This window comes from Diadema antillarum, unplaced genomic scaffold (genome assembly GCF_040938485.1).
Source record: "Diadema antillarum isolate AM-2024a unplaced genomic scaffold, OU_Dant_1.0 seq00000384_RagTag, whole genome shotgun sequence".
In the NCBI taxonomy this organism is placed as follows: domain Eukaryota; kingdom Metazoa; phylum Echinodermata; class Echinoidea; order Diadematoida; family Diadematidae; genus Diadema; species Diadema antillarum.
In genome coordinates, this window is record NW_027271382.1 from 1,212,488 (window position 1) to 1,234,871 (window position 22,384).

At 38.6% G+C, this 22,384-nt stretch overlaps 1 protein-coding gene across 1 annotated transcript in view; it reads right to left on the reverse strand.

The window, feature by feature from the left end:
• The window catches only part of LOC139731760 (talin-1-like), a 181,785-nt gene that overhangs the window by 118,432 nt on the left and 40,969 nt on the right, over window positions 1-22,384 (reverse strand). The window contains exons 2-3 of the mRNA XM_071642640.1: window positions 14,741-14,940; window positions 13,302-13,399 (exon numbers count right to left, since the gene is read on the reverse strand). Of these exons, the coding sequence (XP_071498741.1) occupies window positions 13,302-13,399; window positions 14,741-14,882 (240 nt within the window). The 5' untranslated portion in view covers window positions 14,883-14,940. The remainder of the gene's footprint in view (window positions 1-13,301; window positions 13,400-14,740; window positions 14,941-22,384) is intronic.

The window sequence follows — 22,384 nt, forward strand, 5'->3', positions numbered from 1 at the left end:
TATTGTGTGTCATAAAAATTCCTCCTCATTCTTCTTCCTTATTTTGTGGCTTTTCACCCTGTAAAAACATATTTGCTTGCCAGTGTTTGGGGTAGAAGTTCCTGACAATCCCCTTGAAGAGCTGACCTGAAAAAAAAAAAATGTATAATGCTTGCAGGGGATACCAAGGAAATGCTCCTCAACTCACGGCTGGGTAGTTATCAATAGGCAAAGGAAATGCAACAGCCTCAAACCACCTGAACATCTGATATACTTGTTGTTCCCTGCGCCCAACATGGCAAGCAAATGCATTACTGACTCGGAAATGAAGGCCCGCGGCGGAAGTTGAGAGCTGCGAGTTTGAGTCAGGATGAAGAAAGGGTTGGACTCATATCCCCTTTGGAAACCCATTTAAAAAAATATCCGAGTACCATCTAAGGCACCAAATGAACAGTATGGCAGGCCAATTTATGGTCATGATAACAAGAAGGGAGAGATGCTACACCACAAAGATTGCAGAAATTTGCATTTATCAACTATACTGAACTAAAATTCATAGAGCCTCCTTAAAGTAAACAAATCTTGCTCCCAAAACTACACGGGGAGCATAATGTGAAAGTACAGTGTAGTTACCATAAACAAGCATGAATGTCTGTGACAGCAACGAAAATGAGCAAATATGGGACTAGGAGGGCACAAATTTGTACTCCTCCAGCTCAAAATTGGGAAACCATTTCTTTTTTATATTTCTTGAAATACATAATAGAAAACATGAATTTCATTCTATTTTCAGACCTGAATGCCAGTACTGAGACCAAGAATGTCATGATTGCAAACCCAGAAGTGAAATGCATGCCAGTGCTTTTGCTATCCAAACCTCACGCCTACGAGTTGATTTTGGCTCATTGGGCTTAGTGATACCAGTTCAGTTTTGATGCTTCCACATAAATCAGTGGAGGCATTGTTTAATGCATCGGTACGGGAAACATGTTTCACACACGCCTCCATGGAACACTCTACTGACATCAGTATGCATGCATGTTGGGGAATGTCGGTTTCCATCTCGAAAGTTGTTAACGACCACAAACGAAGTTTCGCAAGCCATCGCAAAGAGGAAATTGTGCCAGCGAAGACTCTCGCGTCTTAACCCTGTTGACGTAGACTACTGGGGGAGAGGTACACCGTATCTGATCTCCCCACGTGTTGAGTCATCAATCTACAGCCCTTAAAACCCCTTGAGTGTCATCATAACCAAAACTACAAGACTGTCACATGAAACGAAGATGGCATTTTGAGCCATTCAACTGACAAGGTCTGCATGTTACAGCATAATGATGACACCTACAGAGAAACACATTAAATGCCCCCCTCCCCCTAAAAAAAAAAAAAAAAAAATGCCCATGGTAGCCAGTCCCTTGGGTTTTGACACCCTTGCTTCCACAAACACACACACACAAACAAAAAATGCAAAAGAAATATGAAACTTCATGTTCCAATGTTTGCTAGGCCTATATAGGTCCAACACATATATGGAAGTCAATATCAGATTTCATAATGTATAATGACCTACTGTATGATTGGCATCAATTATCCTCTCTTCCAGGAGATTGTTGTTGTTGTTTTTTTATTGCATGGACTCAAGTAATTTCCCTACAGATAATGCACATATGGAGAGTGAAAAAAAAAATCTGTGGATCTGACAAAGTTAAAAAGACTCATCATTATGCAATAGTGCTTAATTGGAAGGCATGTGTACAGTATTTCTGAACGTGGCATATTAAGACCAACACAACTCATTTTGCTGATCTGTTACTTAAAAGAGCTCTTGAATAATGTCGTACACATCCTTGGCTTCGCTGTTTGTGTGCGTTCAAGTCCATGTTTTATCAACTGCACGCTAAAAATATTCCTTCTACTTCCTCGGCCTACCACTTCCTTTTACACCATCCAGCGGGGGCATTGCCACTTCCTAGGCAGTTATCCAACTTTGGCGTTTACAGCATCATGCCTGCACCCTGTTCACATAGTTAAGATAGTTTTCCACTCCCACATGGGGCTAAACAACATTAAACATTTGTAGGGCTACTTCTAGGGTGAGGTGTTGTCTGTCTGCTAAGCTTGTGATTGAATAAAGTGACAGAATATATTGCTTATTACTGGAAAAATGAGCAAAAAAAATGGGATTCCATCTGGATACAGTATATTGCACATGAAAATTATTAGGGAGTATACAAATGTATGTATACTATCTATTTACTGAAAAAAAAAATGATGGTATGTTGGAGAAGTCATGTGACCACACATGCATATTTCACATGGCATGGTATCCCAGGGTCTTGTAGTTTATAAGTAGACAATCAACTGGTTATGACTTTCTCATTATTGTAGTTAGCTCTATCATAAAACACACAACACACACACACACACACACACACACACACACACACACACACACACACACACACACACACACACACACACACACAAACACACAACCTTTGTCAACTCTTATCATAAATTCTGAAAGGTGTAGCTATTTCTTTGACACTGACTTGCACTGAGACACCCCCCCCCACAGCAATTTTTATCTTCTTGACAAGGAGGTACTGTATTATGTAAAGTAGAATAAAACAAAATTAAACAAATTACTTCAAATTAGAACTCATCACACGGCATTCAGTCATGTATCAAACTATCGTTTCCAAACAGCACAGGCCTCTCCTTCAGTTCTTACAGTCCTCCCACACACATACACACCCACAGAATTTATAAACATATAGACACATCCGATGTATTCTACTATTACATCCTAGGTCAGCATGCCACTGAAAAAAAAAAAAAAGGTGAGAAAAAAAGACAGAACGTGCAGAACAATACGCCAATCGTGGCGGAAGTCTTGCAGGGCAGCGGCGGGGGACAATGTTGCAAAAGCTTCCTACCACTCCTTGGCTTTCTCTGCTATCCAGTATGCCAACTCCCGCTTGTCCAGCAAACTAAACACTACAGCTGTTATGCCAGTGTGTATACCAGGAAGTACCCTGTTACATTATACTTCCAGGGTTATCACGTTTTACATTTAGCTGGCACTCATATTTTTCCATCAAATGAAAACATGACGTAAAAAGGCTCCTTTCCATTTATAGTCAAGTTACGGTGAAGTAGTTTTTGTGTCACATACATTACATTTCGCAGTTATTCTACTTTTGAAAGTGGACAAGCATTCATAAAATTAACAATACGCCAAAATATTGCCTACCATAACATAGATGCACTGTATCACTGTACTGCATTGTACAAACTTGTATGTGAACATCATCTCGAAAGAGAGAAAAATGCTTGAGCAGGTACTTCACTTTTTGAATAGAAATGATATTTGTATCTCATTCCGTCGCTGTGGTTTTATACCCATCATGAATTTCACCGCTTGTGAAATTGTCTCAGGAGTCTCAATTCACATGACATTATATTTCTGGTTTGACAGCACTGCATCCCGAACTACATCGTATCATGCACTTTTAACCTAGCTGTTGTATATCTATCGCATCTGTGAGTTCTTTTACTCTGAATTTCTATTAGAACGGTATGTTTTGTAACAAAAGTAGTTTCTTGGTATCTCGCAAAAATTTAAAAGCCCAATCCTCATCTCCACCAAAACTATACCATCCCTTTAGGTTTAGCTCAAACAACAGGCATACACTGTACATCATACAAATGCGTCAGAATTTGGAACTATTCTATTCTATGCTTATTTTCAGCCTCATTTGAGACCGAAACATATTGTGGCAGGCAATTCTCTTCTAAAAATTGCATGAATGCTTCTTCTAACTTTCACTTCTGACGGAAATCAAAAAGGACAAGAAAAGAATGTAATTCCAGGAAAAAGCCTAAAAACATTTTCAGTTGAATTTTCAGTTGAAGTTTCTGTCCAAGGTATTGACAAGGTGTAATGTGATCACTCCTGAGTGATTCTCTCCTTATTTCAATTTTGGTTTGGAAGGCTTTTTTTGTGACAATATCCATGTAAACTAAATAAGAATACTAGAAATGTAATTGTAAGGTGGGCGGCAAATATTTAGATATTCTTTTGGCCACATACGATTGGGGTATTATGAATCAATGTGAGTTAACATGCATTTGCATTGCATTATTCTATTCAGGTTTCTTTGTGTTGGCCAATTATGTCAACATGCAATTCATTCAAAAAAAATGTATCCCTGTCGGTTTGGAAACATTTCAGTGAAACTACTTTCCTCAATATCTGAATTGACTCCTCATTGGCAGTGGAATTATATAATATATATATCATATAGCACCTAGATAGATCCTTGTCATTTGATTGGTTGTTTCTGGAAGTGGTTGAATTTGCAACTAAGGAGTACAGTAATGGACAAAGAACAATACGCATGAATGTAGCATTCATGTTGAGTTAAAAAATTACTGCTCTCGCATGTTGTAAAATTTGCAAATAGCAACCGACTCGCGAAATTTGCGAAAAGGAAAATGCCGCAAAATATATCACGCCATTTACGGCATAGGTCATTGACCAACCATCATTAGCCACTCACTCACACATAGAGAGGTTAGTGACACACGGGTGTTATCATAAAGTCGTGGGTCAACTCTGGTTGGGAGCACAATGTCCCTATTACATCCCAATCTCATACACCCCTCTGCACCCCCAGACAAACATAGGACCTACATGTTTTGTATTACCCCCCTCATCTCGCCTGAATTATATAGGTCAAATACCTTCAGGGACCTTCTACAACATACCACCAACTGCAATAATGCTGGTGTATTAAAGGGAAGACATAGTTTTCATTGAGGTGGGACTTCAGTTTTCCAGTATGTTTCCAATATGGCTGTGGTTTGTCTGTGACAAGAAAGCCCACACCTACAAACATGTTGATAATAGTGCTTCTGAGCATCTCCTTTTCACTTCAATCAAGATTTGAGTTATTACGGCTATGTGAAAACAAGTCAGGCAGTGCTCAGGAATTCAGCAGGAATATGAAAGTGATTGGCCATTTTATCGGTTCTAAATATCTGAGATAATTATAATATGCCAAAAGACCCACCTTTATACACTGCTCCACAATGCCACATTTACACTTCTACTAAAACGGAACGTACTACTCAAGGATAATTTCCTGCACACTCCAGACTGTGATTGTGGGCATAAATATTGCTCTTAACCATATAGGTCCTAGGGACCTCTTATTATGAGGGTAGTCCATGAGCAAGAAAGAAACAAACTGCTGTCAACACACTGCTAAATACTGTATACGCTGTAATTTTCGCATACATAAATTTTCGCGAATTGCCGCTGTCACACATTTTCGCAAGTGGTTAAATTCGCGATTGGGGGACCAGAGAAAATATGAAGTGGCAAAGAAAGTGTGAATTTTCAACTTACTAGCAAATAAGAATGATACTAGTGATACACTGCATGAAAAAAACTTACCAAACTCTGCGAACTAGTAAGTTAGAATTCAACATTTTTGAAGTGGTTAAGTCCATCGCGCTAGATTTCTGACGAGTGGTCCCCTTGCGATAATGGATTGGCTCTCTACAGTATTCGTAAGTAGATGTGGACGTGCGTAAACAAGCTTAGCCAGTATGGTCTGTTCGGTAAGCCGTGACATGGTATACTAGTACTGAAATGTTCGTATCATCAAGGCAAGGGATTCATTTTGGAAGGTAACATTTTTGCGTGTTGTTAATTTCGCGAATAGCTCCCGACTTGCGAAATTCGCGAAAATAAAACCCACGCGAAATATATAGCGTATACAGTATATCACCTTACTCCCAGTCATTTCAAATCTACAAGACATCATCCTATTTAACTGAATCACTAAATGTAGATTGCTCAAGAGACCGTCTTGGCAATGTGGTTAGTTAAGAATGAATACTTATGACATGTATAATAGTTACTTCTTCAAAACGACGTTATGATAGCTTGTAGTTTCTACAGATGCATTCACTGAAAACTGATGATATAAATCCAGTATACATGCAAGTACACACAATTATCCAATTATCGTCCCTGTTCACTAAATTTCACTTCACAGCATCCTTTGCATACGTTATACTTTTGGTTTCCATTCACTAAATCAGACACCCTCTTCTTTCCTCTAAAATTTAGAGCATTGTGTCAGCTTCCCATGCTACAATTACACTATTAAAGGTACATGTATGCTGTAGTTTTGATTGAGATGGTCGGCTTCAGGTTTCTATCTTTTTTTTTTCTTTTTGTTGTTGTGAGATAATGAGAAACCTCTTTATGAAATATGAATGAGCATGCAATTCTAAGAGGAAATCAAAGTTTATTTGATGAAAATTGGTTTTGAAATGGGAGATATCCAAAACAAAACAATTCTAATAAAAGGTGGGACCCACCTCTTATTAGGACTGTTTTGTTTTACTGTTTTTTGGATATCTCAGCCGTTTCAAAACCGTTCTTCATCTAATAAACTTTGAATTCCTCTAAAATTGCATGCTCTTTGATATTTCATAAGTGGTTTTGTAATTATCTTGAAAAAAATTTAAAAGCTGAATACCCATCTCACCCAAAACTACAATGTATACCATCCCTTTAATGGAGTTACAACGTACAGTGTATTTTGCAACTTGGATTTGTCTGTGCTTGTACAACTCAATTGTTCAAATTAACTTTGTGGTACTTGACCCTACCGAGTATACATAATATGTAGGCCTACATGAAATATTATTACAGAGTACTACATTGTAGATGTAGCCATGTAATATGTTTGTTATCTGCTAGACAAAAAAATAGGCATGGATATAGCTCCATGGTTGAACAGACTTTGTCATATACCATCAAAATTTGTGCCATTCACAACTAAGAATAATTTCCAGGACTGGTGAACTCTCAAAGCACTTAGCATTTTCACTCTTCAGTATAAAATGTAGCTGCTATATATAGTACTTTGCATTCTATATTGAGCAGGGAAGACTTCAGCTTGGCGGAGCTTGTTGTGCATTGCATCAAAAGCAATTACAGTAACTCCTGTAGCAGCAAGATCTGAATACTGAGACCACATGTGACCTTTACTCCAAATACGAGGCTTGTAGCACTCTCGCTGTACCATCCAATACGAGGGGAAGATATATGCTTGCTGATTTGACACACCGCTATGTCCCTGCCACTGCATAAAATCCCATATATCGATGTTGTGAAAATAACACTCTACGCCAATGTCACCTGATGTTAAAAACAAAACGAAAACAAAACAAAAAATGAACAAAATCCCTAAACAAAGCAGTGCTATCGAAAAACATTGCTGAATAATCTCATTGCATCCAAGGTTATACATGCTACCGGAAAGGTCCATAAAAAGAGTGATAACGAATTTAATCTGTCCTTTATGATAATATTCATATGATGAAGATCTACTACTGCAGCATGAAAGCAAGAACAGATCACAAAGGAAAGCACCATATATTACACTAATTATATCAATCCCCTGCCTCCATCCTACCTTATTCTACACTATATTTTCTATACAATACAAACAACACATCATATATAAACACTATTGGGAGCCTGCACAATGAACAACTACAGAAAAGAAGGATAGGATCCAGCCAGAGTCTCCTGAAATACACGTGCAATCCCAAAACAATTCTGAAGTTAAAAAAAAAAAAAAAAAATCCATGTAGAAATCATGTTTCCATACTTCCACAAAGAACTGATACTTGTACGACTTAAAAAAACAACAAAAATATTCATACTTATTGAATGTAAATACACATACATGTACAATGTGTATCTATCCATACATGTATGTGCATGCATGTATACCTGTGTGCGTTTACAATTGTACATGACAATGTGTATGTATTGGTACCGTACTGAATGTACAAATTGAACTACTGTTACTACTCAGCGGCATTGCAATGTCCTTCCATCACTCGCTAATTTTGCTGGACTTCTTTCTTCCCTCCCCCCTATCCATGTTTGCTTCCCATGGAGAGTCTCCTCTTGCCCTCCCGTAGCAACCAGAGGCATACCACGCATCATGCCAGCCAGAGCACTGGTATGCAGGCCCCAGCACTGAGTCAGCGGAGAGGAGGAGGTGGGGGAAGATGAGGCGGGGAAGATGAGGAGGAGGAAGGAGGAGAAGAGTGGTCAATGCCTGAGAAATCTCTTCAAACCATCCCCCATCCCCTAACGCGCACAGAGCATCCTATTCAGGCCTTCACTGTATACACTATATATTCAGGACAATAAATGACATAGCTAATGTGAAGGGAAGACAGCATCATGGTAAATTACCCTGCGCCCCATCCCATCCTAAACAGGCAGAGAATGAGATGGGGGAGGGGAGGAAGGGGGGGGGAGGAGGGGGAAGAAGATAGGTACAATGTAATAGAAGGGTGGGGGAAAGCATCCAATATATCAAGTGATTGTGCAGCAATTTGGAGCAGAACAGTATAGAAGCCTATTGGCAGATATGGTCGTCCAATATATCAAGTGATGCCACTACCTGGGACGGTACATGCCGTTGGCCAAAAGCACCTTATAAATTACCCCGGCCCTCATAAATTGAGGAAGTGTGTATACCGGTATTTGTTGTGACTGTACTGTACAGGGATATCAATCATGTTCCTTAAGTATTAACCCATGTACAAGTGACATGCTTAATATGACTGAGAAATATTGCTAGAATTTAAACCTTATTAGTTGTACATGAAGATTCATCTTCATCATGGCGTGAATGAAAACCACATCCACACTGACATATCTTGCAAACTTGCTCATAATCAAGTTCAGTGTTGGTTAACATGAAATCAATGGGTTCCATGCCAGTAAATCCAAACGTATTAAATTTCTAGGTAAGTTCTCCATGTATGTTTCCCCATGATGATGATCAAACAATATTGATGATGATGATGATGATGATGATGATGATGATGATGATGATGATGATGATGATGATGAAGATGATGATGATATTAAAAATAGCTATTTACAACATTAATAACAAAAGAGAGAAAGATATACGTGTAAGAAGCTTGCTATAAATGTACTTGCAAGCATATGGGATTCAATAGCACTTTAAAGGTCCTGTTGACCTTTGGAAGCAGTGATTTAAAAATGTTCAAGATATCACATTTGATGGATATGTGTAGGTCTGTCGTATCACAAAACATCCTACCAAATAAAATTTTTGCTATAAAGCGTAAAATATAAGGAGATATCAGTATTTTTCTCAATAAACCATAACTGTAGACAGTTTAGTCTGGAAACATTTTTATTATAACTATTGTTCACATTTTATGTATTTAACAAACATCGATTGTACTTGCTCAAATTTTTACAGTGGTTGTTTCTATCCCTAACTCACATTTCAGACCAATTTTAACGCACTAATGCTGGGTTTTTGTTTCATCTGCAAATGGTAAATTATGCCTTTAAAGCCTAATTGTAAATATCCCCAATTGAGCACAATGTCAATATACCCCAATTGGGTCAAAACCCACGACCCCTTTGAATCTTCCTCAGATGACTCAGCTACAGTTGTATGTCCACCTTTTGGTATATATGGGAATCTAAGGAGTGGCTAGGAGGAGCAGATAGGAGGAGATATACCTCATCGCAATCTTCAGTATCCCATGGTAACTGTCAACAGATCATATAATTCGACATCGAGTAGGGCATGATTGATGATGCCGTCTTAAGCACTGAAAAACAGCATTGTGCCAGAAGCTTGTTGCTATGGAGCTAAACCAGAGCAAACTCTTTCTCCATCCCCACTGACTCCCATCCCTCCCCTCCACAGAACCTATGAAATGCTGAAGTACATTGTAAATGGTACTTTACTTTATAACAAGCTGCAAGCTGGTTCCCATTGTATGGCTTTACTTGAAACGAGATGGGTTCTATATTTCCTCACACTGACACTTATGGATATCTCTCTCCCATATAATCACAAGATATACAGCCATCGACTGAACATGTGACTAATATTTGGATTTCTAAGGGTAGAACACGCGCACAATACTGTTGCTACACTGAAGGTATGACAACCTAAAAGAACCAAAAGCAGACGACCAAAGTGGGTTTACACTGAAATCCTGGGAGATAGAAGCATGCATGTGCATCCATTCTGAATTATTGAAAAGAAAACAGAAGAGAGAGATAATCCTAATGCCTAACTTTAATTAGCTGTGAAGTAACTTACATTTCCTACAACTTACCCTGTGCACACAATACATACAAACTCACAAAAAAAAAGTTGCCATCACCATCATACAAACACACACACACACACACACATACACCCTTATTTCTAAAGGTATTCTAACGAAGATTTTTCTCTCTTGAAGAGGGCTTTTTTGTTTGTCTGTTTTTTAATGTCCCAAAATAATGGAACCGCAACACTCAACAGCAAAAGGGCAGTGCCCTCTCGTTCACCACAACTGTGTATCCTCACAATAAAACTTTCCAGCACCTCTACAAACATGAACTCATTTGATGCACTTTCATGGTATCCCTGGCCTATAGCAAATACAGATCTGAGGATATTTGCCATTTACCATGAATTGCTGGCATTTTTTTTTACTCGACCGCTCAGTTTGAAGACATTTCCAAAATATGTCTGTAATTTTTTCTTTGCATTCTTTGTTCGAGCTGTGCTAATGATGTGGAAATATAGCAGAAAAGAATTGACACTTTCCAGAAAAATATACATTCCACTCATCGATGTTGCTTTATTACAAAAGTACATTCACGAGAAATTACACACAAGAAAAATCATAACTGAAAACACACAAACACACACACATACACAGATAGAATACATGTACACACATATTGAAAAGAAATGCAGAATAGGACATACAGAAGTGTAAAGCTCAATGCAACAATTAATCACATTACTCTGTGTGACATAGCTACATGTATAAACTGAGCTCTAGCAGAATACCAGCAGTACCACCATCTGCACCAGTGTGTGCACTGTATACCAAAACAGGTCCCTCTCTTCCAGGCATACTATTTATCGAAGGAGGTCCCCTCAATCTGACCTCAGCTGACCCCTAGTCTCTTCAGACTGACAGACCCCGGTATGGCTGCAGCCAACTATTCCATTCTCCACATTTCGAACCCCGAGGGTCTTCCTTGACAAGGAGCGCAAACAATCTGACAGTCGCCCTCACCCTTTTAAACAGAATTCAACATTCATATTTGCGGGGAAATAACAAACAGCATTTCTTAGGAAATCATTTTAAAATCAGGTTGATGATTTTGAGAACAGGTATATTCAGGCTTTCTTTCTTTCTTTCCAGCAAGTCATATGAGGATTAAAGAAATATTTGATGAGGAAGTTGACAACAGGATATTGCAAGAGCAGCAATCATGGTGATAGAAAAGTGTGAAATATTTTAAAAAGCCACCACTGGAGTGGACCGGAGATATGTAAAGCAATACCTCCTGCCGCTGCTTCATCCAAGGAATACTCCTACATACACTGTATGACACTGATATCCCAGCTCTTGAATAGAGTGTGGCAGTTTTGTAGTGCCACTTTACTAGTATCTGTTGTGATAAAGGTGGCATGTTCACACCCGAGTTTCATCTTACAATCACTTCCTCAACTGGATGCAAAACATGGATATGAATACGTGGGACTGATGCCCTGCCTGAATTCCATGTATAACTTTCAAAAGTAGAAAGTATCCTGCCTCCCTCTTGGGGTTACCATTATAGTTGTGGTGTCCAATGTTTCTTTGAGACTGGCTAGAAGAGAAAAACAAGTCCAAGTTCAAGCCACTCAAGGGTTGTAGAACTATGAAATGCATCCTGCATAGAGTGAATGAGCCACTTTTTTAAGCTTTAAAGGTTCTCTGACACCAAATTCTATGCTGACTTCTGCTGATGTGAATATTTCTATAAATCATGAATTCTCGATCTGTTTGATCGCGATATGTACCATAGATTTTAAATCATTTTCTCTTCTTAGTTCGCACCTGCTAAGCTCCACCCCCAATTTCTTGCCTTTCATGAAGTCATCAACAGTACAGTCAGTTGAAATACGCATCACAATGTCATGCATTTTACCTTGACTAATCACAGACTCACGATAGCAAGACAGATCTCATCGTACAGCAATCTAGAGATGATGATAATTGCTGCTCCGTGGAAATATTCTAGGATTGAGTTAATGGCACGAAAAGGTTTAGAACTGAATTGCATGATACCAGGCTCGCTATAGTGATCTATGTAAAGGCACCTGGTTATGACAGGGTGAATACCATTAGATATAAGTAATGCACATTTCAGCTGACTCACTGCTGTTGACATCACAGAAGGCAAGGAAGAGTTTTGAGGGGTGGAACTTGCGGGTGCAAAGAAAATGGAAAACTGGTGATTAAAGGCATTTAACATACATTTTTGAGAGTGTATTTTGATTTTTTTTTAAAAATCCTTAAATTGTGATGTGAAGACTTTTGAACATCAGTAGAAGTTATCATGGAAGAAGATTTGACAAGGTTGGCATTGGATGTTAGGGGGCCTTTAACAGTGTATTCTTCATAAAGAATTCAGATTTGACTGTACAGAAGCATATAAAATTTTACTACAAGTCTAGACAGTCTTGGGTTTAAAAAAAAAAAAAAATATATATATATATATATAGCGTACGGTTTTGTATATGCACACAGCCTTTGGCAATTGGAGAATCCCTAAAAGAGCAGATACCAAAAAATCCACAGCCCCATCAATTCCCCTTCTCAGTCTATAAAAACATGGGGAATCAGTACCAGTGTACATTCAATCTTTCTCAGCCACCGACTCCATCCATCCACCCCTCCCCCTTCCCATCCCTCCACCACAAGGGGAAAAAAAGCTCCTCTCTGATTGGGGAGTACAGTATCAATCAGACACACAGTAATTGCATAAATTGCACTATTTAGATGGGATATTATGCACTGCACCATGCCTATCTAGGTTAATAGAGCAGGTAGGTCGTAGCAATACTTACTGGGGGTGCTTGTTATCCGTAATGGCCCAAAAAGTCAGGGGTGAGCATGTCTATTGCAATAGCAAACCTGAGACCCAATCTGGAGAAATGACGTGACCTCACATTTTTGTCAATTTGATGATTTGTAGATCTTTAATCTTTTAAGAATAATATGAATTTGTGAATGTATATATTTCATACAGTTATATTGGTTCATGGTTTACAAATAGCTTGGAAACTTTTGCAAATTTTTTGCACACAAAATTTATTCACACACAACCAGATAAAGATTCATATTCAAGTTTGTTACTTTGCTAATGAGAGACAAAAACTTACCCCAGCTCTCAGCATATAGTGCTCCAGGGTCTTGTTCGGCTCCAGCCACACTCCTTTCTTTGGGTCCTCGTCGGCTAAAAATAGCCCATACTCATTTGCTGAAAAGAAAAAGAATAAAAAAAGAACAACATAACAACATCACCATGGAAACTATATTCGTGGCTGATATTGTGCACTGGTAGATGGTTAGACTGCAGTCAATGCGGTACTGTGCATCATCTGCCTACTATTCAACTTTAAAAGCCTCCATTAACCTCAGAATACACTGAAAGAAGGATGCGTGTCCACATCCCATGCTCTATTTGACCAGGTTTGCATTCATATATTGTATACCAAGTATATACCACATGTCATAATGTATTTCTCAAATCAAGACAGCTTCTCAGGTGGCTATATATTCACAATGGAAATCCATACAGACAGAAGGAGAAATTTGATAGAGGTACATCGTATCCTTCTTCAGGAAGAGAAGTTGGTCATTTTCAAGCTAAGGGCCAAATACGTTGCATTTGTTTACAAAATGTTTGTTTTTGTTCTGGTGTGTTTGCGCTTAAACTTCAAGAAGAGAAGTTGGCCATTTTTCAAGCTAAGGGCCAAAATACATTGCATTTGTCAAGTGATACAAAATGTTTGTTTTTGTTCTGGTGTGCATTCGCTTAAACTTTGCAGCCATTTGTTGACTCGACATATATGCGAAAAGGAAACCACAATGGCATACTGCACAATACTGTATAGTATCCTCCAAAATATGTTCTAAAAACTGCACTGACACATACAATATATAATGTACCTGAAACAAGATTTACTATTAACGGGGCCTCTAATTCCACTTTGAATGCACAGAGATGCCACGCCTTCATAGCACTGTAATACAGTATGTTAAATGCGTTGCCTAAAGAATGGACTGTATGATTTCACTACGACCTTGTATCTTCTCCACAATTAGGAAGATACCCTGCATGCACTAGTTGCTGCTGCTACACTATATATGTCTGGCAGGCCAAAAGCAAATACTGTATTCTGGTTGGTAAAAATACCCTCTTGTTAGAAATGACATTTGAACATATTAGATATTTTGTCTACTAGTGAGGTACTGTAAAACGAGGAATGTTTGCGTGCATTTTAATTTCGCGAATTTCGCGAGCGCCAAGATTCGCAAAATTAGAATGCACGCAAAATTTCTTATCTACACTATGTGCATTGAATGCAAGTGGCAATTCGCGAAAATTTCTTGCCACGAAAAAGGCCGTCGGCTCCAATTCGCGAAAATTTCGTGCCGCGAATACATCATGTTTTACAGTATTATGCATACTGAGTTGACTTGCTTTCATTCTCGTGAAAACTTAGAGAATCACCAAGTGCATACAAGGATATGTTTACACTTCTGCAGTTTTTCATATCCACGCATTTCAAATGTTCAAGGACTGAAAGCAACTTACGATTGCCGGGAACGCTGTTGGCCTCGGCATTCTTCTCCCGGATGATGCGGCACACGTCGTAGACGATGGTGGTGGGGTCAAACTGGATCGTCTTGGTGCTATTCGCCTGCACGATGTGCACCTTCAGCGAGAGCAGCGCCATCGTGGGACGGCCAATAGGATCGACTCTGCCGGGGGGAAAACTCCTTTAGCAAAAAGACCTGTCCAAGAAAGAAGCAGAAACAATGGCTGTGAGTTAATATGAAGTTGCTGGTTTGGGGACGAGAAGAATTTGATTTTTTTTTCTTCTTCTTCTGCGACGAGAGAAGTGAATTCATATGCTAAAATGATATGCATTGATGCGGTCAAACTGAATATCAATGACAATCTTCTGGATTCACTTAAAACAAACACACAACTGTATAACCCGGCATTAATAATATTTGTCAAAACATAAATGAAAGTGTTTTGTTTCTGTTTGACATAATATGAAGCAAAATTAGAAAAATTAATCAGATGAGTTTCAACTGTTGTCTCCAAAGCTCTCAAAAAAAGGAAAATATAGTTGGATGCATACAAAGCAAGCAAACGTAGCAACTCAAAATAATTTTTTTTTTTCAGCCTGCTTCCTCCTTTTTGCCAAATTTTAAGTACAACCTTTTCTGAGTGAAAAAAAAAAAAAAAAGACAGAGCAGACATTCCAACATGGCCACTCACAAACTACCCTGCCACAAATTCATGACATTTACACACACTTAGTCAAGTGACGATCTTCACTCATTGGAATAAAAAAAGTATAAATCATGTCTCTATCTTTAATAGCGACCAACTCGACCAAAGTCCATGTTTGCTGAGAACAGGTGCCATAGTTTCTTTATAGTACCACATGAAGTGGGGAATGGCGGGAGAAAAAAAAAATGTCCTGATCCGCAGTCACGGCCCATGGATCAAGGCGGGCTCGAAATCCAAGGTACCGAATCAAAACAGACACACAAAACATGCGGAATCATCCAACACATTCCCATGACTCAGGGCCAGCCCTCCTTACATGGAGATTTCACACCGCTTCAGCATGTGGATCTGCCTTCATCTATCTATCGACGTGTACTACGAACGTACAGCCCACAAGATTGAAGGCTTCAGTCAAATACATTTGATTCTGTATCTGTTGATCACAGGTTTTGCCGTATTACCTTATCAATCAAGAGTGTTTGATCTGTCATGCTATCAGATACAGAGAGTGGATCATCACTGCCTCCATATTGGTTTTTTAAAAAAAAAATCTAGGTCTAATATTTCAGGAATTGCAAATCGGCCTAAAGCTTGCAATAATTTTGCAATCAGCTCAAGATACGTGTAGACACTGGATAATCAGGATGAGACAGAACGTGTGCCCAATTACTTATATACTAGGTAAGTTTTTCAAAAGAATGAAAAAGAAAAAAAAAAACTTTCCTTGCTGCATTTTTCCAGAGAGGTGTCTCACGGACCTTTGCTCATTCCCATGGGCAAATTATCACATTTTGGGAGGGTCAAAATGGTATTTGAAGCATAAGAAAGATTCAGGTGTCCTCCCCCCCCCCCCCTTTCCCTCCCACTTTAGGGAAAAATAATAATGTGTGCATTCATGTACTCACTACTGTGTAAAGGGGTCATTCACATGGCATAATGGATGACTGTTGCCCTAAAAGTGGTATAATTAGGCATTCAACATTTAACTGTCCTGACTCAGCTCTGAAATCATGGGTCAAATGATTCTTTCAACCACTTAATACATTTTGAGGACAGCGCATCCTATTACAATGTATCTCTCAAATGCACAAGCCTCTGTTCACTTAATCACTTCACAATTTCAGAGTGAAAGGAGCTAATCCTTTAAGTGTCCAGTTTATTCAAAAGCAATGACATCAAACATTTGCAAGTATGTCACATACATATCTCCAACGAAAATCTTTTGTGTTTTTGTACAAACATTCCAGGGGCAGAGAAAGGAGGAAAAACTTGTCAAATGATGAAGAGACCATTTATGACTGGAATCATTTGCCAGCTCACGAATCAATCAGCAATGTCTCAACATCATAAAATGTTTACAACCATGCCTACAAATCATCAATCTAAGTTTCCTTTTTATAAACTACATGTAAGGGCAAAATAATAATGTTTTCTTATATGTGAAGCTAGAAATATTCACGGCATGAAATTTTCGCACTTTGGAGCCATCAACCTTTTCTGCAGCATGCTATTTCTTGCGAAATGCTGCTGGCGTCCGATGCACAATAGTGTAGACAAGAACTTGGTGGTTCTTTGCATGTATGGTAAGGAAAGGTTGTCACTTTTCTTTTTTGTTGTTTTTGCTTTGTTTTCCCTTCTTCCACAATGACTGCTAATCATTTGTAAATTGTGTAATTTTACGTGATTATGTATTAAAAAAAGATGACAAAAAAAAAATCTGTCAGCATTTCAATTTCACAAGTCTAGGCTCTCGCAAAATTTGTGAAATTAAGATGCATGCAAAAATTTCTGCTTTTTACAGTACTTGAAGCTAAAAGTTTAAATAAGTTAGCAATGATGACTAGGAGATGGTATTGTAGACGCTAAATCATCAACTACACCATGAGTTTTGTGTCGATGGGGAAACAAATGTACTTATTTTTAGGTAATGACAACATTGTTTGTAATACCTAATTTGGCAAACCATTCGCATTTAAGAGATTGTATTTGATATCACAGTGTTGTGTGTGGACATAAGTGAAACTCAAAATTCCTCAACTTCCTTGTTTGATATATGATTTTAACAACAACTGTACCAATATGTTTGATTTCGATCTTTCCAAGGTCGACATCAACTTAAATGAAGTAGACTTTCCTATCATAATATCCATTTGCTTGATTCCATTCAGACTGTTGATGAAACTTGTTGCTTTTTGCATCAATCAATGGTAATCATGATGTATAATATGTATAAATCGCTCACTTGGGTTTATTTCAAGTCAAGTGTTCAAAGAGAAAACCTTCCTGAGTTCCAAAAGGAAGTACATGTATATATTGAAAGTGATCCAACATGTCATTGTCAGAGATTTCCATGTATTTATCACAGCACTCAGAAGAGAGTCACCACAAGCTCTAATGTAATTCAGGACTTGAATAAGGTCCCCACACACATTTAAAAAGTCTGTAAAAGTGACTTAAAAAGCTGCTACCAAGCGAAGTTCTTTTTTAGGGGGAGGGAGGTTGAGGGGGAAGTGGGAAGAAAGGCAAAGGACCTTTAACAACAGTCCACTCAATTAAAGCACTGGATATGAAAACAACTTCCAAGCTTTCATAACATGAGTCTGACAAGCAGCGGGGTGAAGGTGAACTTATACCCCTGCAATGTGCATCGCCACTGGACTACTTTGTACAATATTATCTTGTTACCCTGGTCCACCCATTTGAACTACTTCCTTCACTACCAGTATTTCACAGTAGCAGGAGAGGTAAAGTACCAACAATGTGCTTCCGTCCCTTTTGGCAGCGGTGAAAATGACCCGCGCCTTATAACCACTACAAAATGAAAATAATAAAGACTTTTTCTCACCAACAGCCTCCCGTGAAGTAATGAGTTACTCTTTAATAACTTCAGTATGGTGACCTTGACAAAATGTCATTCACTCTTGCAGTGCAGTGTAGATTGGTTAAAGGCTTTTCTTACTTTGCTCAGGGAAAGGGGGAGGGGGAAGGGAAAGGGGGATGGGGAAGGGAAAGGGGGAGGCGGCAGTGCCAATGACTACATGCAGGGGGCATTCTCAGAAAACTTCTTCTTTCCACTCCGTGTACACGCTGCCAGAGCCTGGTTTGGAACGGGCCGATGCCGAAGCGAAAGCACACTTGACACATGACATTACGGGAGCTTCTGGCAGCTGACTCACGAGCGTCTAACCGTCGAGTCATCCCCCGTGATGCTTCTGGGAGCTCACTGTGGAATAAGACAGCCACGAGCACAAGCACAGTCCCCGTATCTCTAACGCTCGCTAGCTGGAAAGAGGGTGTGAGCCTCTCTAAAGCTTCATCTCACGATTCAAATAAACTTCTCAAAGAGGTGGGGGGGGGGATAGATTGCATGGCACCATCATTATCTGCACGAATTGTTTATAGCTATCATTATTTCATATCATGAAACGTCAGATTGATAGAAAAGCCTTGCCACCTATGTAATAAGGCAACTCAGTAGTTTTTGTTAGTGTTTGTGTTAATATCTTTTGTCTGCATATAAAACATAAGGCAGAATAGCACTTGTTATTGGTTTTATTTGTTATCAATGTCAAATGACAGTTAATCAAATTTAGGTTTTCTCACAGTCACATGGTTATTTGTCTCAAATAAAGTCATAACTTCACTGTATGATGAATCAAAGAGTGTTTCAGACCCAAACACTGAATGACTTATACCTTTAATTTGGGGGATTTGCCTCACACTCAATCCTTGTAATCAAAGCCCTGGTAAAGGTTGCTCACTTCCACGGCACACACACACCGTGAGCGCACCTCGTCCACAGTAATGACTGGATTACGTGTGCAATTACACACATGGGTAGGAAAAACGGGCATGCATCAGAGAGGAAGGACAGAATTAATTCTATACATGCTGTCAGCTGAGAAGCAGAAGGACGCTATCGTCTTCTAAGATTTGAGCATTATAAATAAAAATGAAACAGTCATTTTTCAAGTTTACTTTATAATCAAAAGTGGGTAGATTTATCATGCATCATTCCAATATTTGGTAAAATAGTGCCCTGAAATTCAAACTAGAAGTGAAAATGATTTGAAATTGACAACATAATGTTAACGAGATCAGGTTCTACAATGTGATACCAATAACTCAATATCCAAAAGAATTGTTAAAATGCTCTTTGGGTGCTCAGCCAACAACACATGAAGACAAAGTCAGTCTGCACAGCACATTCCCTCTATAGGTATGGCATTACAGTGAGAATCTAAGGCACTATCAGAGAAGTCACTACTTCTCCTAGCTCATGACATACAGATGAAATATCTTCGTTTGACATTCATTCTCTCAAGAAATAGCAAAAAAGAAAGAAAGAACATACAATATCTCTATTTTCCAAGAGATAAGATGCTGAAACTGTATCTTTCAAAAGAAGACTCACAAACAATGTACAAAATACCCACACATCTTGACAACCTCAGAGGTACTGGTAGTAGCAGTCCAGAGAAATGCACTACAGGGTACCTCAACCAAAAATATGTACATCGTACATTAATGCTATAAGGTAAGGCTTACATATGTATGTGATAAACACATTATTGAAATCCTCTATGTGTGCAAATGTGTACAGTGTAGATTTCAGCTGAAATTTGACACAATATTGTCACTTTGATGGTAAATCTCCTAAAAGAAGTAAAAAAAAAAATACTTGGATGCTTACGATGCTTACGCTGATGTTGTCGTGGTTACAAGGCTCTGTTAAAACTAGGCTTGAGACAACACTTAATAATTCAGAAATAATGACTAGAACCTATTATATTCAGGCAGCCTCCTATAATCTACTTGTGATTGTAAAGTTGCCAATATTTACCGGTAATACAGTCCAGATACTGGCCGATTTTAATCGTGCGCATTCCCAACACAAATACACGTATATACATGCATGTACTCCACACTCAACGCACCAAACCGCTGATCGCGACACTCCACCAGTTGCTATGAATGCAGTCCAGGAAGTGGACTACCGGTAATAGAACTCTTATTTCAACAAGGCTTTTTCTCAGCCCAGACTGAAGATGTAACAAGCTACTGTGCATACACCACCATCTAATTTACACGGATAGATCAAGTAAATTCATATTACAACACAGTCCAACATACAGCAGTGCTGAGATGAAGAACATTCTAATTTTTCCACATACAGTAGTGTAGGGCAGCACGGATCAAATACTGTTAGCCACGAGAGATGAAACAAATCTACAATATACACCTCTTGCCTGATGATCAGTTTTCACTTCTGCAATGTGTGTAACCAACAGAAAGTGTAAACAGATGTTGTTTATGAAGAGTGGAAAACAACTTACCGGAAATAGATATGCAGCTATTTAAACAATATATTTTTAGGAACACAGGAATATATCCGTACACAAAAAACTCCCACTGGTGTTTGGTTTGAATGCAGTGTTGTATATTCAGTCTCCCAAAACAGGCAAACAAAACTCAGCAAACAAATCACCCTTTGAAAAATGAACAATAACATCAAGTAGTTTGTCCAAAAAATAAAAATAAATAAATATGAGGCAGTAAGCATTTATTTTCTACAAAAAGGGAAAATGCCATTTAAGGAGAAAAAAAAAATCAGAGTGATAGAGAGGAATATGTGGTAACTAGGCTGGGACTGTGTCCAAAGAGATTATCAGAGCATTGAATTGGCCACACACCACACAGATGCCACCAGTTAACCAATGCAAACTGTGGGTTGTGGGATGTGGGCTCTTGTCATACATGCCAAAACATAATATTACTCCTACGTCAATGAATTTGATGATGTTTGCCCTCCCACTGCATATTACAGCAATTACAAGTTGGCTTAAACCTTACTTTTTTTGTGAAAATTCTGGTCAGAGATGCATCATCTGCTGGGATACGGGTGTCATAAACAGGATTCCCAATAAAACAGCTGTTTACATATTTGGGCCACAACAACTGGCAATCTCCCGCAACTGTCTCTCAATATTAACCATAATAAGGTCATGATCCTCCCCACAAAACTGTCCCCTTAACTATATGGTGTGCATTTTAATTGATGGGTAAGGCATTTTACGAGCCACTTCTGGCTGAGACATCATTTCTTTCAAAATTACAAACATGAAGAGTTAGGGCTTGCCATATGGCTCAGTCACCTCCAGTGAGTCCAATCATTCTAATTCTCCTTAAAAAGGGTTGCTGTCCTTTCATGGGCTGGCCATGTAAAAGCAGACCTTGGGTTGGTGTTTTTAATTCCAAACTTGAACTATATTCCAAAATATGGATAGTCATAATGGTGCACCATTGTGAAATACTGCAGTAAGCTCCCGTTGCGGCATCACTCATTCTATTATGAAATACAAGCGTAAACCACAAAAGAACCTTTACTGTACATAATGTGGATATTTTTGACTGGGCGAATACAAATATAAGCTACAGGTACACATCCTTCATTTCATCTGTATTGACCACCTACATTGTATTTGTGAACAAAAGACTTACTGAAATAAAATTGCTCAAAATCGCAAGGTCGAGCTGACAGTTACTTTCCAAAAGAAATAACACTATAAGCTACATAGTTCTACGAAATTGTACTCATTTAATTATACTTCCTCATGATCGTTATGATCATATACCTAATTATCCTTCCTGTATTTCGTGGAGCAATTTAACAACTAAATTATAGTTGCACATCTCTTATCACCCATTAAAAATATACGCTGTAGTTGTAAAATTTGCAAAGCAACTTTCACTTTTGCCATCATGCTCAAGATCAGTAAATCAAGCTTCACACAGTGTATCTTAATGAGTTGATAGAAGCAACAGAGAGATGTACAAGACGACAATAATTTGCTACTTGACCACTCACACAGTGGGCATTTTACTCTCGCGCCACTCACAACTCAGCCACTCAGAATGCGTTATCACAATTTA